At 46.1% G+C, this 18,714-nt stretch overlaps 1 protein-coding gene across 1 annotated transcript in view; it reads left to right on the forward strand.

The window, feature by feature from the left end:
- LOC147725225 (uncharacterized) overlaps positions 1-18,714 on the forward strand; it is a 161,298-nt gene that overhangs the window by 104,378 nt on the left and 38,206 nt on the right. The window contains exons 8-9 of the mRNA XM_086918212.1: positions 7,494-7,730; positions 16,029-16,152. Coding sequence (XP_086774338.1) covers positions 7,494-7,730; positions 16,029-16,152 — 361 coding nt within the window. The remainder of the gene's footprint in view (positions 1-7,493; positions 7,731-16,028; positions 16,153-18,714) is intronic.

Genomic DNA, 18,714 nt, shown 5'->3' on the forward strand with positions numbered 1-18,714 from the left:
TTCCCATTCCTCAGTATATTGTACCCGGAACACCTGCTCGTCCCACCAGCCCTTATGCAAGTTTGCACAGCTGGGGGCGTAGAAGATGCCTATGGCAGTCCCTCTCACCTGTCTGTATGTATCTGTACTATACAAAAAATAACAAAACCTTCTGCTATACAGTTGACTAACCCATACATAGAAGTATTAGATATAAATCACCAGGTCAGGGTAATCTATTTTTAGAGCCCACATGCAGGTGAAGAGCAAAAATGGGGCAACATGCCCTATACCTTTTTGTGTCTAAAAAGGTTTTGCTAATAGCACACAGCTGTGCCATTAAAGAAGATATCATGTCCACCTGTGCAATTCAGGAGTTATTTTTGTCAGTAAACTCGCCTTTCAAGATATATACATATATATATCACCATGGGATGGTTGCTCGTTTGTCCGGTTGCTTACTCACCCTATTGTTAATAGGAGACACAGTCATCTGTTGATATGATGAAGCGCATTGAAGACCTTTCAGCTTTAAGGTATTCTGTCCCCAAACTGTTTGTCTCACTCCTCCTATTTTTTGCTGATTCCATTTTAAATTTTTATTTTTTTCATTTGTCAATACAAAGTAGAAACAGAATAAACTGTATCATCATAATCAAAACGAAAACATCTCTGAGAAGTAGTTTCAATATTAAATTAATTACTTGTGAAGAAATAAGAACATGAGAGAGTTGAATAAATGTCATTAGTTCAAGTTTAAAACAATGTTCCACATATTGTATTAAATTTGCATATAGAGCAAGCTCCCTTTGATTTAGCCAGCGCATTTGGTAAACAACCTAAATATCGATTCCCAAATATAGACTGCCCAAATTATCGAATCAAAAATATAGACTGCCCAAAATATCGAACTACCAAAATATAGTAAGTCAGAATATCGAATTTGTAGTATGAAATATCGAATTCCATAATATCAAATTTAAAATATTGATTTCCATAATATCAATTTGTTGTATTATATATGGTAGTATATGTATTAAAAGTATGTATTAGTTTTGTAATGTATGTTTAATTTTTTTAAAGTAATGAATGTTATGTGATTTAATGTTTGCATCATTTAATTCCGTAGTGGGTTGTGGGTTTATAGGCGAATTAGGGTGGGAAGTAATTTAATTATAGTAAATTGAATATACATTTTTATTTCTATTTATTGATAATTAATTATTAATTTGTAATTATTTTTTTTAAATGTTAATTATTTTTTATTAATTCATAATTTTTTTTTAAATTGGTAATACATTTTTATTAATTGGTAATTCATTTTTATTAGGTGATTAATTTATAATTATGTTAATTGTATTATTCATTTGGAGCTGGTTGTGGGTTTATAGGGGAATAGGGTGGGAAGTAATTTAATTGTAATACATTGACTATTTATTTTTATTTACATGTATTGATTATTATGGTTGGTTGGTTGATAGCTTTATTTCGATATTTGGAATATCTTAAATTTAAAAACAGTGCATCAATAAGAAAAAAAGACTGACATTAAAAACATCCAATAGGGAAGAATAGTAAATTGATCATAATAAGTTAATTAAAAGAAATTAAATTGAAATAGACAGTCTTTTTAAGCGAACCAACCAAGCCCATTTTAAAAACTTAGAGACAGCACAAACAATATTGGGGGCAGTGTCCGTTTGTAAAATCCGTAGGGCCACCAAACAATCTCGAATCCCCAGTTCTCTACAAATTGGTTTAAGCCAACGGGATCTTGGTCGCGCATAGTCCGGGCATTCAAAAAGGAAGTGTGCCACGGTTTCACGTCTGTCAAAACATAAGGCACAGTTACATGAAGTCTGGTTAGATACTTTCCATCTAGAAACAAGATCCCCAAGCGGTAGGGTCCCTAATCTAAATCTAATGTAAAGAGCCCGATCCATGGGGATGGTAATAATGTCAAGGTATGGCTCAAGGGCAACAACGTCTTTGATTTCCAAGAAGGCTGCGGTGGATTTGCAGTGTCGCTGGTTGCTAATGAGCCTGGCTGAGACCCATTCCCAATAGAGTTTTTTCAAGGTCTCCTTGGAGGGTGATGAATGTGTAAACCAACAGGAGCCCAAGCCCAGATCCCCAAGCAAATGTTTGATGTCTTTAAGCCAGTTGATCTTTTGTCAACCGTCTGAATGCATCACCTCCGCCAATCCGTCTGCATAAGATTTAAGTTCAGGGACTCTCCACAGGCGAGCCCACAGCAGGAGTGGTCGAAGGCGTGCCTGATCCTTGATTGCCTTACAACCTGCATCCAGAAGTACTGGGACTGTCGGAGTACTTATCGGAATAGCCAACAAATCCTTAATGAATTTGTTTTCTGCCTTGGTCAGGGAGTCCGTATTGCCCAGGCCCTATAACTCTGCTCCGTAGAGTGATGCAGAAACTGCCCGGGCTTTGTAAATGTCTAGAATCAGAGCTACACAATGTTTCGATGAGTTGTTATACTCCTTTAGCAGTGCTCCCCCCACCCTTTTGAGGCCCAGAGTCAATTTGTTTATGTGGGGGGTCCAACTCAGTGTATCGCTCAAGCGAATTCCCAGGTAGTCAAATTCTGAAACTCTTTCGAGAGCAATCGAGTTCAGAATAGGCGGGCGACCAAGTTTTCGCGGTGGGTGCATGATAAGATACTTTGTTTTGTCCACATTAATGATGAGTCCTCTTTTTACACAAAAATCCTGGAAGCGGTCTAGAAGCTTTTGTAGACCTTTAGGGGTTTTCGAAATGAGAAGGGTGTCGTCGGCAAACAACAGGGTTGGGATCTTTACGCCACCCAGAGTGGGGGCGTCTGCTGGATCTTCAAGCAGGTGCTCGACCACCCCATTTACATAGAGAGAAAATAGGGTGGGAGCTAAAACACAGCCCTGTCGGACACCCCTCTCAACTGAAATTTTGTCAGTCTTTTCCCCGTTTGAACCCCACCTGACCTGGGCATAATTGGCGTTGTGAAGTTTAATAAGAAGGTTTAGAATACAGGGGGGTATTCCAAGACCATACAACACCCTCCAGAGTTCCTCCCTAGGAACCAGGTCAAAGGCAGTCTTTAAGTCTATAAAGGCCAAGTAAAGACTGCCCTTGCCTAGTTCCACCACCTTTCAGTATAGTAACAGGAGTCTGAAGACTTGCTCAATTGTTCCAGTGCCTGAGCGAAAGCCTGCTTGCATCTCAGACAGAATGTGGTTATCATCCACCCATTGGAGGATCCTTCCCAGGATAACTTTCCCCGCCAGCTTCTGTGTGGAGTCTATAAGGCTAATCGGCCTATAGTTCCCGGGGAGGTCCCGGCTGCCCTTTTTAAAAATCGGGACTACCTCTGCCCCTCTCCAGGACTCAGGAACTGTTCCTCCCTCAATAATGGCATTCAAAAGTACAGAGATCAACACCCCCCCATTCGACTGGATAGGCTCGAAGGAGGTCCCCGGGTAACCCATCCGGGCCAGCAGCTTTTAATGGCAAGATGGTTTTTATCAGGCTCGTGACCTCCCCTGCAGAAAAGTAATCCAAATCTCTATCCAAGGTGTAGGGGGGAGAATGAAGGGGTCATTTAACAATCCTTCTGTAGCTGAGTAGAGAGCCTTGAAGTGGTTGGACCACGATTGGGCGGTGATAGCACACGTCCTCAAGGTGTCATCCGGACGGTTCCTACTGCCCACCAGGTCCCAAAACCCTTTCGCATCTCTCCCTCGACTAACAGCCAAGAGGTCCTGCCAAAAATTGTCCTCCCACTCCTTTTTGGCATGTTTTTGACAGTGGGAGTATAGCCTTCTCGCCTCTCTGGTCCTAATTGGGCATTTGGATTTGGCAGCTTTAACAAGTAGTTTCTTAGCTTCCCTACACTTGGAATTAAACCACCCTTGTCTAGTCCTGGGGCGAGGATTCTTCGTACTAGCACTTCCTCGGACTATAAAAAGATCACTAAGAGCCTGTATCAGGTTGCAAAACCCTGCAGGCACATCCGCCAGCCCTCCCTCAGGACTAGCGAGGTTTTCCAGAGCTGCAGCTACTAGCTGTGTTATGGAAGATGTCTTATCCGCTGAAAGTGATAACTTAGACCACTTTAGCCGTCGGCTACAGTTGGAAACCACAGACATATCTGGGGCGGGGGGGCAGACAATTCTACTCTCTAAGTGATCTAGTCATCTATGGTTCAGGGTGAGAGAGAGGAGATTGTGGTCACTCTCAACAGAGGGTATAATCGCCATGTCCTTTCCCAGACTCCAAAGATGGGTGTCGAGAAGGAGATAGTCGATTCTTGACGTGTGCTCGGGCCTATTGTAGGTGTGGGCTCCCTCTTTATCAGAGGTGGTCCTGCCATTAAGAGCCCTCAGGTCAAATTCCATAGTTAAGGAATTGACCTGAAGCACCACATCCGTCCATTTTTTGACTGGGCTGAGATCTAGGGCTGGGATCCCCCATCTATTGTCATCTTCCTCCTGGTCCTGGGTGACTTCAGGGCCAAGCGGTTCGAAGGTACAATTAAAATCACCCGCAACTAGGGTATGGTTCTTGTATGGAGAGGATCGAAGTAAAGCCTCCAGACAAGCAATGGTAGGGGATTCTCTACCCCCTTTGGTACCGCGGGCATATATGTTGAAAATATTGGCAACAACATGCCCCCTGGAGTTTTTAAGTGTAATATTAAGAAGATCATGACAATTGGTGTCATGCTCTTCCACCCTGCAATTTAGTGCGGAGGACACCCAAACAAGGAGGCCGCCCGATGGACGTCCCCTGCCTGACTCGGAATGAATAGCTGGTAGGAAGTGGGTGGAATATCCAGCCTTATGGAGAGGCTCTTTACTCCAAGTTTCCTGGAACAGGCAGATGGAGTATTGCTCCACCTGAGCGTTCCAATCCGGCAGGGCCAGCTTCCTGTGCAGACCGGCCACATTCCAGCTGAGAACCCTAATGAGTGGGTCCGCCACAGCCGAAATGTTGCAGGGCTCAACAGGGCCTGGATGGCCCGACTCGCACGCAGAGGGACAAATGGTCACACATTCCCATGCCGTCATCCCCGACCTAGTCTCCCCTAAATATGCTGGTGCCACCCGGTGATCTAAAGGAGTCGGGGGTTCTTGGGGTTTAGCAATTGGTACAGAGTTGGCGTCAGAGGGCCAGGATGTCTCAGCCTCCTCTGGGGGTCCATACGTCAGTAGCCCAAATCGCCCCAATTAGGCAATTGTGGAACTGCATGCAGATGTGGAACATTAGTTACTGGGTGCCAAAGGCCATAAGCATAGTTTGGGGTTGGAATCACAGGGAAGCAGTTTATAGGATTCAGGGCTGGCCGCGGGTAAAAGAATGTCAGATCTACCACCTCAACTCCTGGGCCGGAAGTGACCTGTCCTTGACTGGAAATAGCGTGGGCAGCTCTTATGTCCTGAAAGTTAACCACCACACAATCCCCCTCCACTGTTTTCTTCTTATATCCAATCCAACCCACCCTACGCACACCAAGAATCAGGCCATCCACACCCACCGAAAGGGGTCTATTGGCTTTCAACCAGTGGATGACCTTATTCTTTAGGGCCTGGTGCGTTTCCTGCTGATTGTCCTTCAAAGCCGGGACTTTAATAAGAACAGCTACATATGGATGGCACTCAGGTGGGAGGTTGACTGGGGGACATTTGCGTACAACCTTTTCAGGTATAACCGGTAGATTTGGGTTAATATAAGGATTCGTGGTTGCTTTTGCCTTTGAAACTTGAACTTGGACTGCTCCTTTAGCGGCGGTGGGTTGGGCGGGAGGTAGTTTAGAAATGGATCCTAACCCTCCATTTTGCTGCTTCTTGGGAGCGGAGTTAGGTTTAACTGCTTTCTCTACTGGGGCCTTACTAGCATGGACCTGTACAGCATGGGTGGTAGTGGGCTGTTTACCCGGTTTTGCAGTTGCCATAGGAGCAGGTGTTAGAGCTGAACCGCTGGCTAGTGCAGAAGCGGGTGGAGCCGGTATATCCTACCGGACTTACTTTCCCTTCCCTCCCACTTGCAGTATCGTCTCTAGATTTTGATTGTAATTTAATGAGAGACTTCAGGGAGAAGAAGTTATCCCGGGTGGTCTGTTCAAAGCTATCAAGCCTATCCCCCAGACTCTTAACTTGGACAAACAGCGGTGCCAACAGAGCCTTAACCTGAGTCTCAAGGTACTCCATGGAAAACCCCTCTTTTGGTGGTGGAAGAGGTGCCATGGACGAGTGCTGGGGCGATGCTGTTTCTAATGTTGAAACCACAGGAGGTATGTTCCCTTGAATTGCTGGCTCTCCTACCTCTGGTTGCATAAGAGTCTTGTGAGGCTGTATCCTTGGGCGCTTATAATGCGCTGAGTAGCTTCCTTTCCTGGTGCTAATAACACTTTTCCTTTTCTTAAGGGTGCAAGAAGATCGTGTCGGGGGCGCTACTTTAGGGCTTATTATAGGAGCCTCATTGGGAAGTTGTAGATTATTGCTAGGGATGCTATCCGTAGATAATTTTTTGTTTTATAATTAAGTATTAATTGGCAACACATTTTATTAATTGGTAAATATTTTTAATCAATTTTTCATTAGTATTGATAATGAATTTAATTTAATTTTAATATTAAATCATTACTTTCCCTACTGTTGCACTCTGAAGTGGGAATAGTAATTTTTACCCCTACGCTATAACATAGGGGGATGTAGTACCACATAAACATTGTGGCATAAATAATATTTACTTATTGTCTTTGAATTTCTTTAAAGATTGTTTATATGTTACTATTTTACTGTATCATATAGTTTGACTTATATGTTTGAGTCTCTATATGATTTTAATCGATGTTAAATTAAATATATATTTTTTAATATACACACCATTTTTCGATAATTCTTTTCTCCACTGGTCCTAGACTCTCTGGTCACTTACTCTGCGGATGGCCTAGGATTTTCTACCCACATTGGTTATTACCCTGCCCTAGGAGTCTGTGTATTACTGATACCCAGGGGGTCCTTATTTTCTCTCAATTGTACCACAAGGGTACTACATCCCCCTATGCTATACGCAGCTTTGTGAGATTATGATAGAATGAATGATGGAATGATGATAGAATGAATAAGAACAAACTCTTTCCTGTATTCCTATCATATGCTAGGGATTTGTAGGTAGTTTGTCAGACCCAAGTATAACTAGTCCTAATTACCATATCTCTTAATAAACAGAGCACTCACCCTGGGACGATTTAGCAGGGCCCAGGAGGACACAATCAAACTCAGAAAACACCAGAATCAGTCAAAAATAGGGTCAAAAGTGAGGGGATATCTGCAAAAAGCCCGGTTTTCTTCAATCGAGCTGAGATAGATATTACTTTTATTACATGTGATCACTGGGATAAACTGCATCTGAGCGTCAAACACGTATATCCTTTCTACACATCCAAGTAATTAAAAGGTCGTCCCCCAATGATTCTACACCCATGCTAACTAATATCGATTTTCCTCTTTTAACAGCTGAACAAGTTTCTTATGAAGTCACACTTCAAGATGACGACTGGTGACAACATTATTTTGGATGAAACAAGTGTCATGCCAGCAAAGTATGACATTTTAAACTGGGTTAACTTTCCCAATGGATCAATAACTGCCATCAAGGTTGGACATTTTGACCTCTCAGCCCCACCAGGTCACCAACTTTCAATCAACCAAAGCTCCATATTATGGCACTCTGAGGGACCCAATGTGGAACTGGTGAGTGTGAGACTCCCACCTGAGTATATCTTCACATAATATTCCATCTAGGTGCCTGTATCATGCCTGCACTAGGCTTAAATAACTTCATGCTCTGTATCTGTAGGTATGACAAAGCTTTGCAAAGATGCTTTTTATATGTGAAATAGATAAGTAAGTAAATATACCCACATGTCATGTGCAGACTAAAATTTAGACAACATTCATAAGGTGCTTGTGTGAATGAGCAAGTGGGTGAAATAATGAGTCCGCGATTGAGTGAGTGAAAAATAAGAAGGATGGTTGATTGGGATGTCGATATTGGTGGTGCCAATGGCCTGAGGTTATTGGTGGAATTGTGGAAAATTATAATAAGAGGTTGTGTGAAATGATGTGTGTGTGACATTTACCACACCTACGTTGGTGGCGCAAAATGTGCCATGCCAACATCACTGTACGTAAAATAAATGAATGAACAACAAACATAATTTCTATGATGTGACTCGATGTTCAGAATTCTGAACTCCTCGGAAGTCCCAATGAGGACTCTTTTGAAGCTTCAATCCCAGTTAGGGACCACAGGATGCTAAATCGTTTCTCCTGAATGCCCCCTTCTGTCATGGGGGGGTAATGAGTAGTAATCTGGTGGTCCCTCGTTGAGGACCCTCTTACTTGAGGCCTTTGTGCTGGTCAAGAGTATCACAAAGTGTGCTTTGAGTAGGATGTAAATGTAAATGTAAATGTGTGTGTCTTGCAAAGTGCACTGCTACCAGAAGGTGTCCTAGCGCTATAGACCGCTGGGGAACCCATCCTGGCTTTCCCTGTGACATGTTCCCTCCTGGGTATCTCCAAGGTGAAACCAGGCATCCCTGGAGTTTGTGGGGGGCCGTTGTGGAGATGAGGCAAGCTAATGCCCAGAGTTGCCGAGTGTGATCCCTGGTTAGAGTAGGCACTGAGGCGAGAATTATCGAGTCCGCTGAATATGGTTCTTGACCCTGCCCCGTCAGGAATTGAACCATGGTCCCCGGCCGTACTCTGCTTACGGGTCTGCTGCCTCTAACCAGTGCGCCACACCACTCCACATCTTGCAGTCTAGGAGAGGGCTCGCCTTCTTGGATGTGTGAATAATCTTTGACCAGACCCTGGGACAGTTCTCTGGTTAGCAGTGGGTAAATACCCCATCTGGGCTATATTAGCCATTCTACTGGGTATGAAAGCACTTGAGACAGATACTTGGAGGGATCTGATGCTTGGCCAGGTTAAGAAGCTCTGATCTGACCCTGGGTCACAGCTTTGGAATGCTTAGAAGTTGAACTCTCTGCTCTGAGCTTAATGATTTGAGCAGCTGTGCTTTAGAAAGCTGAGGATGGGATCCAGCAGGTCCGGGTTGTCTCCTCTCTTGGTTGAGTTGAGATTGTCTGACAAGTTAGCAGCAGAGTACAAAGTTCCCCAGAGAAGGTGTGAATGCGTGGAGAGAGGGGTTGATATTGTCCAGTACCGTGACTGGAAGGGTTCCCTAGTCAGAACTTAGAGAGCCTCATACACCCAGAGTATTAGGTGTGAAACACACCCTTACTGGAGGGTATCCAGTGTCATCATCGACTCACTGCCCCTCGACAGACCGGCGCTGCAATGTCTGACGGAGTACCCACAGGCATTCTTTTGGCGGGGTTCTTTAGTTCCTTGCCGATGGTGGGTGTGAGTGAGGATGAAGAAAAGTGTAGTCAGTGCAAACGTGAATGAAAGTTAAGAAGGGTAAAACAGTCCACACTGACTTTTATTAACGTGGCTGATACCCTGGTTAAAAGGGGTGAGAGGGGAGCTAGAGACCGTATAGGTGTACAGAACTCTAACTCAACCCCCTGGTGTGGTCAACATGTTTCTCGCCAACCGGCGATTCGTCAGGACCTCAGTAAAGTACTACACAAAAAAACCCATATGAACTAGATGCTCATTCACTATGAAGAAGGCAAATACAACCTCTCTGGGTCGGAGGAAAAGAGGGCCACGGGGTCCTGCTCTATTTAGGCGACCTAGAGGTGGGGGGAAAAAAAGGGTTAACAAAGAAAGAACAGGTCAAGTCACATATAACATAAGTGACTTTATGCTCAGAAGGTATAACGTGACTTTGGTGACAAATCTCCAAATTGTGAGGGGTGAGGGGGGTTGTATGTGTGCAGGGAAAGCAATTGTACCGGTTATTAACTCTATAAGTTCCGACTAGGGAACCCTTCCAGTCACGGTACTGACAATACCAACCCCTCTCTCCACGCATTCACACCTTCTCTGGGGAACTTTGTACTCTGCTGCTAGCTCTACTTTAGGACATGTACACTGGACCCCGTTAAATATCGTCCTCCTCTGTTCCCCTTGTTGTTAAAATTGTCTGACAAGTTGCCAGGTCAGAGCTCTGACTAGGTGAGGGATGAAAGCTTCCAGCCTTGGGCTCTGTCCTTCAGCTGGCCATACATCAAAGTGCTGTGGATAGGGGCCAGTAGGCCCAGAAGGATATTCCCTGCTTTTCTCCAATAAGAAGCCATGACCAGGCCTCGAGTCAGCGTTGCGACTTAATCTGTGGTGGAAGCCCCTGGACTTGGTCATCCTTTTGGACCCGCTGTGCTGCATCTGGGGAGGGTGGAAACCGCATGCCATGCCCCACCATACTCTGGTCACCCATGTCTCAAAGTGCCCTGGGTAGGATCCTGCAGGCCCAAAGAGGGTTCTCCTGCCTTTGTTGGTTAAGAAGTTCTAACCTTGTCTCAAAAAGCCTACAATGGGGTCCTGCTGGTCCCTGGAGGTCTCCTCTGCTTGGCCAGACTAAGAAGCTCTAACCGTGCACTGGTACTAAGCTTCTGGAGGCCCCAGATAGCCGGATGACTTGTTCCCAGCTTGGTGTCCAAGAGCACAGTCTGCAGAGTCCCTCACACTTCAGTACATCTCAGGGGCTCTAAGGGACTGCAAGCAAAGAGCCTCATACCATAGCACCATTGTCAGAGGACCATCTGACATAAATATAATGCACTAAATAATGTGTATGATACTCTGACATACAAATGAAGTATGCACGCTACCATTTAAAAGCTCCTAGATGTAGGTGTGCCTCTTGCTCCAAACACACGTTTCCACTGCATTACACATGTTACATTCTCTGCTCTTACATATTCCCTTTCCTGAATCTTTTGCTTTTTGGTCTTAATTTGAAGACAACTTTTTTCTAATGAATCTTCACATGTTGAAATATCTCTAAGTGTATTGTTGCTCTTTTACCTAAGTGTGAATACTCATCTAAACATATATAAAACAAAATACAATTTTTCAGCTACACATTTTAACATAATTTGGTTATTCTTAATATTTAGAAATCAAATGCTATTATTTATGATATGCTGGGGGCAGCGTATTGTAGAACACATACACGTGAGTAGTTTACCATCAAGGAATGTGAACATTTTCTACAGTATGACCACAAACGAAAAGATGGAGGCGAATGAGTTATGTTTAGTCAAATAACAATGGTGCACATAAAGAGGTCACTAGCTGTGAAAATGATCATTCCAGTGTTGCTACTCCCACAGGTCTCCTTTGTAGTTTTACATGAACCCTTCCTGTTCTTTCTGAGGTCTCTGTCCAACCTCTCCTAGACACTCCCCCTCCCGATCTCCTTAAGTCTTACTCTGTCTAGATATTTAACTACTAGCGCTCGGCCCCTCCAGCCCTCAGCTCTACAAAATGGGTCCCCCTTCCAGGGAGCGCAGGGGACGGGCGCAGCGGGCGCGCCGTCTTCGCGCCGAAGTCGCGCCTAAGTCCAGCCCGTCTGCGCCCGTCCGCGGCCGGACGGGCCCAGGGGCCAGGGATGCTGTCTCTGCCATCTCTTATACCTCCTCTGCCCTTATGAGCCTACAACCCTTCTCATATTCTCTATCGCCTGCCATCAGGGCCCGCATTTCCACACTGGGAATCACGGGGAACATCCCTCCTTATCTGGGTCCGGATTTGCCACCTACCCCACCAGCCCCTACTGAGTCACACATCCGTTTACTATACCTAAACACCCGCTCTTTTGTCAGACACCAAACTGACATTTTCCTCTTACTTATGGCTGAGAGGCCAGACGTTCTTTTACTATCAGAGACCTGGCTTACCGACGATTCCCTCCCTGACATCTTGGCGGCGTTACCCTCAGATTACTATCTGCTGAACACTAATCGCCCTGGGGGCCGCTCCGGGGGTGGGGGGGGGGGGGGGGGGGGGCTTTGCTGGCGGTGATACGCAAGAATTTAAAAATTACCGCTACCGCCTCCATGACTCTCCCCGAAGTGGATAGCTTGGTTCTTAGCCTTGGGACTGAGGTGGGCGCATTCACTTTCATAATACTCTACCGCCCCCCTCACCCTATGCCCTCCTTCCCCTCATCCTTCACTGAACAGCTTGTCAACCTCACCACTTCTTCCCCTCGCGTCGCCATTTTTGGCGATTTTAACTACTGGTTTCAACATAAGGATGCCGGGCCTCACGCCACTGAGCTATTCGATGCCCTTTCGAGCTTAAATTTTACTCAACTTGTCAAATCCCCCACCCACAGTGGCAGTCATATTCTCGACCACATCTGGGTCCACGGGGTCAAATCCTCTTGCCCTCTGTTCACACCTTGCGTGTGGTCCGACCATTCCCTGATCGAGACTACAATCTCTGTTGTTGGTCATAACAGGATCCCCCCGCAGGAGGGCGGCGTCGCCCGCAAGTGGAGGGCCGCTGACTCTTCTAAATTGCTCTCTCACCTGTCACAGACCCGTCCCTTCATCCCTAACGATATCTGCACCAATGAGCTAGACAGTAACATCTCTTACTGGCTCACGTCAGCTAGCGATATCTTTGCCCCTTTAACTAAGTTCCCTCGCTCTCGACACAGCAACTCCCATAAATGGTTTAACTCCCAACTTAAAACCCAACATCTGGAACTTCGCCAATTGGAGCGCAAGTGGAGGAGAGACTACTGTCCGTTGAGCAGAGACATTTATGTGGCCGCTCGCAACAAATACAAAAAAGCCATCACCGCGCCCAAAAAAGAATACGCCTCCAAAAGAATCCTTTCAGCCCCCTGTAAATCGAAGGAGATCTTTAAAGTCCTCGACGAATTCACTTCTGACTCCAGGATGCTCTCGACCCAGGCTCCTACGCAGGAATCGTGCAATGCGCTCAGCACGTTTTTCTTACAGAAAATTGTTATGATTAAGGACACTATCCCGGTCACCCCCCCTGGCGCTGATTCTGTCTGCCCCCCTCACAATGCTCTCTCCCTCACACACCTCCCCCATCTAGATCCTGCATCCCTGGCCACACTGGCCGTCCGTGTTAAGTATGGCTCACCGGACGACTGCTGTCCACCATCCATACTACGGAACATCTGCCTTACTTTACCTGACTGTATCCTCCCTCTGTTGAATTCTTCTCTCTCTACCGGCACGGTGCCCAGCTCTTTTAAGGAGGCTGTCCTGGTGCCTCTACTAAAGAAGCCCGGAGCCGACCCCGCAGTCCTGGCGAACTATCGACCTATCTTCCTCCTGCCCTATTTCTCTAAAATCCTGGAAGCTCAAGTCACCGCCTGTCTCTCACAGTTCATCGAGAGCTCCAACTTTCTCGAGGCCAACCAGGCCGGCTTTAGACCCAGCCACTCCACGGAGGCAGTGATCTTGACCGTGTTGGATGCCCTGAGAGACGGCGCTGACAAGGGTACCCCCCAGGCCCTGGTACTTTTAGATCTGTCGACCGCCTCCGACACGGTGGACCATAACATCCTTCTCCACCGTGTTGAGCAGGCCGGCATCCAGGGCCTGGCGTTGGCATGGGTCGAATCCTTCCTGACCGGGAGGTCTCAGACACTCAGCTTGGGCACCTTTAGGGAACCTAGGCAGCGCTCACTCTGCGGGGTCCCCCAGGGCTTCTCCTTATCCCCTCTTCTCTTCAATCTGTACCTCCGACCTCTTCTCTTTTCTCTGAGGCAGTGGGACGTCACTGTCTTCAACTACGCTGACGACCTGCAACTCATCTTTCCTCTTAACTCTCCTTCTGCTATCTCTAATTTCCAGGCGGTTATGTCCCACATCCTCCAGTGGATGAGCCAGAACCAACTTAAATTGAACCCCGGGAAGACGGAGCTCCTTCTCCCGGGCAGGAGCTCCATCCACTGGGGTCCGCATTTCTGGCCGGCAGAGCTTGGCCCCCCCATCCCTGTAGCCTCGGTGAAGAGTCTTGGGGTCACTATTGACTCCGAGCTATCCCTCAAGCCCCAGATAGGGATGGTGGTCTCTTCCTGCATGTATCAGCTGCGCAGGATCAGGAAGGTGGCCTATCTCCTGACTCCCGAAGCCCTGATCCAAGTCATCATGGCCCTTGTCCTCTCCCGCTTGGATTTCTCGAACTCTATCTATCACCGTCTGCCTAATTCTTTTCTCCTCAGACTACAAATTGTTCAGAAAAAAGCGGCGAGACTGGCTTTCGGGATCCCAAAATGGCAATCCGCCAGACCTCTCCTTACCAAATTGCATTGGCTCCCTGTCATCTCAAGGGTAGCCTTCTAAATCGGCTGCCTCACCTTCAAATCCTTAACCGGTCCCCGCCCTGCCTTCCTGAAATCCCTTATCAGTCCCTACTGCTCTTCAAGTAACCTCAGATCTTCTCACCTTCACCTCCTGGTTGTCCCCCCTATCAAACTCTGTAGATCCGGAGGTCGGAGATTCGCACATTTGGCCCCTAAACTCTGGAACTCTTTCCCTCCCCCGCTCAAATCCTCTAATTCTCTCATTCAATTTCGTAAATCTCTAAGAACTTGGCTTTTCCCACAATCTAGCTAACTTCCTTCGCCCCCTTAGCATCAGATCAGCGCCAGGAAACCCACGGTGACAGTGCGCTTTACAAGCCTACCTTAACATAACATAACATAACATACTAAGGGATGTGACATTAGCAGGGGAAAAAAACTGACCACAGCCAGTGCCTGTATGGCTGCAATGGGGGAACAGTGAACCTCAGTAGAATGAAGGAGTTGCTTGTCATGGAGATAGATGAGTCTCTATTCCTGTGATCCATGCCTCCTTCAGTAGCATCTCTGGTACCTAGCAGGCTTTCCCTACTAACCTCAGTAGCAGAGTACAAAGTAGGGTTTAAAACCTACATCTCAGTCTCCCAAGCAGGCTAACTCTGGGAGTCCCCCGTTGTTTTGGGGAACTGTTCATTAGGGGTGGGCGGAATTTGCGTAATCTTGTTATGCAAATCTCTGCGAAACGGTAAAAAATCTCTGCGAACACGCAGAAATTCCGCGAACATGTGAAATTGCTTGTTCGCAATGCTTTTTTACTGTTCGCAATTTCTGTTTGCGTCCTCGGGGGGAAATATCTCGTGAACACTCATTTGAAAACGTGAACAAGCAAAAAATGTTGCGAGGTAGCGGACTTCAGAGTTTTGAGCAATTTCACGTTCTCCGCGGAACGCGAAATTACCCAAATTCTACGAACGGAACGGAATCTACCTCCCAGGCTTACTATTCATTCTCTTGTTATTCCTCATGTTCAGTGTGTGGATTGGATTCTGGGATAAACACTGACATCATAAAATAGTCAATATCTTTTTTCTTCATTGGATAAGATTTTGCTGCTGGTCAAAGATTCCTGTGTGTGGAGGGAGCGTGGTTTCTGGGCTTAGCTCCACACTAGGTGCCAGGGCATGAAGATCGCATCCTTAGTATTCACAATATAGCACTGAGGATGTGGCCTTCACAAAATTAGATGTTCAGTTGTCAACCCAACCTTTAAATACTCCACGTTCAAGAATTCTCTGAATGTTACCTATAAATGCTTGCTCAGTTTACCTTTTGCCTGAATAGAGACTTCTAAAGAGGAGTATAGTATCTTCCACATTACATTTTTGTACATGGTATTATTGCTTCTCAAAGCTTGGTGCATTCAGCAAATAACTTATAAAGGAACACAATAAACCCTGATCGTACTGTGAGTTTTGCAGTGTCCCATCTGTGCAGACTGAAGTGTTTCACATCCTGCCTTCTTGTGCTTTGGAGACTCTTGTCCCTCGGCTCAGTTTTTACATCTATTCTGAGTCCTCTTTTCCGTCTTTCTTCACAGATTCCTCACTCTGTCTGCAATGAGAGCTGCCTCCTGGAACCTCAGCTCAGACTTCACATCTAATCTTCCTGCTCTATTCCCTTTTTCCCCAGAGCTTCCTCGCTTATTCTGCAGTGAGTGCTGCCCCCTGGGCCCTCAGCTCAGACTTTACATCAAGTCTCCTTTATTCCCTCTTTCCTCACAGACTCCTCGCTCTGTCTGCAGTGAGAGCTGCCCCCCTGGGTACCGAAAGGCTCCAATAGAAGGGAGGCCCATCTGCTGCTTCAACTGTGTGCCGTGTGCCGAAGGAGAGTTTTCAGACAGGACAGGTGAGTGAACACCTTATAGTTCTTACAGACCTGAGTCCAATTGTGTAAAGTACACAGTTTAGCAGGAACACAAAAGTAGCTGTTACAATTAAGGGTGGGCGTAAAATCCGTTTCGCAGGCGAATTTGCGGATTTTCCGCGATTTCGCGATCCGCGAATCTCGCGAAATTGCGGTAAAATCCACGAATCAGCAGGGACGAATTTTCTGCCAAGCAAGGGTTACAGCAGCAGGTGCAAAAGTTGAACCTAATTTCTCTGTAACCTTTTACAAAAGGGTTACAAACAAATTAACTTCAACTTGGACACCTGCTGCTAATTGCTTCCTGGAGCCTCGTTGCCTACTTGCAACTATTCTCTGACCCTGCTCTGACCCTTGAAGCAGGGTCAGAGAATAGTTACAAGTAGGCAACGAGGCACCTGTCCAAGGAATTAAACCTCATCAAGAAGCACTTACAGATATAAAAAACAGGAAGAAGGGAGAGGATGGCAAATACACCCATTTTGAGTTGTCAGGAGGGGTTAAACTAAAAGAGACCTTTACAGCACAATTTTCATATGCATTTTGCTAAAAATAAAAAGCTGTATGTTCTGTAGGGGCAACTCAGGAATCTGGCCCTTCAGAGATCTGGCATCTCTTTCTTTCTCTCGTTCTCTCTCTCCCTCTCTCTTTCCCTCTCTTTCTCTCTCTTTCTATCTATCTATCTATCTATCTATCTATCTATCTATCTATCTATCTATCTATCTATCTATCTATCTCTCTCTCCCTCTCCCATAAACGACTGCATGGGTAACTTCGCTATGCAAGTGGCTCGCGAAGATGCAAAAAGCCCCACGAACACGCAAAAAACCCCGCGAACACGCAAAAAACAAAAATCCGCAAATTCGCACAAATTCGCAAATTTTGCAGATCGCGAATTCACAAATCCGCAAATTTGCGGATCGCAAATTCGCAAAATTCGCCCATGCTTAGTTACAATTCTAAGCAAATGGACTGAGTAGGGAGTCATTTTGTTAGCTTTTATGTCCATATTGCTTAATAGGAGTTTATGTGGGTGTGTTGTCACAGGGATTTTCATGCCAGATAATATCATCTAACATAAACATTGTGGCATAAATAATATTTACAATTATATCCCTCTTGTGGGTGTAGATTATGTGTGATTAACTGCAATGGAACAATAATGTGTCTTTCTAAACAACATCAGGGCCACAATCTTCTGGTGCCAAACCAGCACAATATTTTACTTATTTTAAGATTTGAAATATATTTTTCTTCTCTCTCTATCCAGAGAAGGGACAGGAGAGTACTGACCAAGCATTGCAGTGATTAACATGGACATGTTATCAATTGACTGCTGGCATTTGTGTCTATCTGTCTTTGTTGTAGCAAAGAAATGAAGAATGTGTCCTTATTGAGACCAGTCATTGTTCAAACACTACATCGGTGTAGACGTTTCTCGGCATTGTGTTCCCTTCACTTCCTTAATCTCGGTAGATGAAGTGTCTTGTCTTCTCTCTGTCCATGACCTAGTCTGCCCGGAAGTGTGCTCTTTGCGGTTTACCATCAAGTTTGACACAGTGGCATTTCATTATTTCTGAATCTTCAATAGTTGCTCCTTCCTCTCCGTCCTTCCACTTCATACTTCCTATCCATCCCTCATTTCTGTTCTTCCTCTCTGTCTGTCCTCTCTGTCATTCCTCTCTGTCCTTCTTCTCTGTCCTTCCTCTTTGTCCTTCCGTCCTTCCTCAATAAATCAATCAATCCATCATAGCATTTGTAAATCACACTACGTACCTGTGAGGGTCTCAAGGCGCTAGGAGGGTGGAAACGCTGCTATTGTTTGAAGGTCTTGAGGAGTCTCCTGAAGGTTAGGAGGTCTTTCGGTCTGCCGTAGGTGAATGGGGAGGGTGTTGACGGGGAGCCAGTGCAGGTCTCTCAGGTGGGGTATGATGTGCTGCGGCGGGGGATGTCGAGAATCAGGCGTGCGGAGACGTTCTGGATGCGTTGGAGCCGTTTCAGGAGCTTGGCTTCTGTGTAGAGTGCGTTGCCGTAGTCCAGTCTACTGCTGACAAGGGCCTGGGGGTCCGTCCTTATAGATTCGGTGGGGATCCACTTGAAGATCCTGAGAAGCATGCGGAGGGTGTTGAAGCAGGAGGAGGTGACGGCATTGACCTGCTTCGTCCTGGAGAGTATGGATTTGAGGATGACTCCTAGGTTTCGTGCGTGGTCGGTGGGTGTAGGGGGTGCTCCTAGTGCTGACGGCAACCCGGAGGCATCCTAGGCCGATCAGCTGGGTGTCGTGCACATAGGAGATGATGTTTAGGTCATGCTGTCGGGCGACGTGGGCGAGCGGTGCCATGTAGATGTTGAACAACTTTGGGTTGAGTGATGAGCCTTGGGGTACGCCGCAGATGATCACAGTGGCTTCAGAACGGAATGGGGGGTGGAAACTCTGGGTTCTCCCGGAGAGGAAGGAGGTGGTCCAGTCCACGGCTTTCTCTTGGATTCTGGCGTTGTGGAGGCGTGCTCTTAGTGTGCGGTGACAGAGTGTGTCGAAGGCGG

The sequence above is a fragment of the Lissotriton vulgaris genome, chromosome 4_1, assembly GCF_964263255.1.
Source record: "Lissotriton vulgaris chromosome 4_1, aLisVul1.2, whole genome shotgun sequence".
Lineage (NCBI taxonomy): Eukaryota > Metazoa > Chordata > Amphibia > Caudata > Salamandridae > Lissotriton > Lissotriton vulgaris.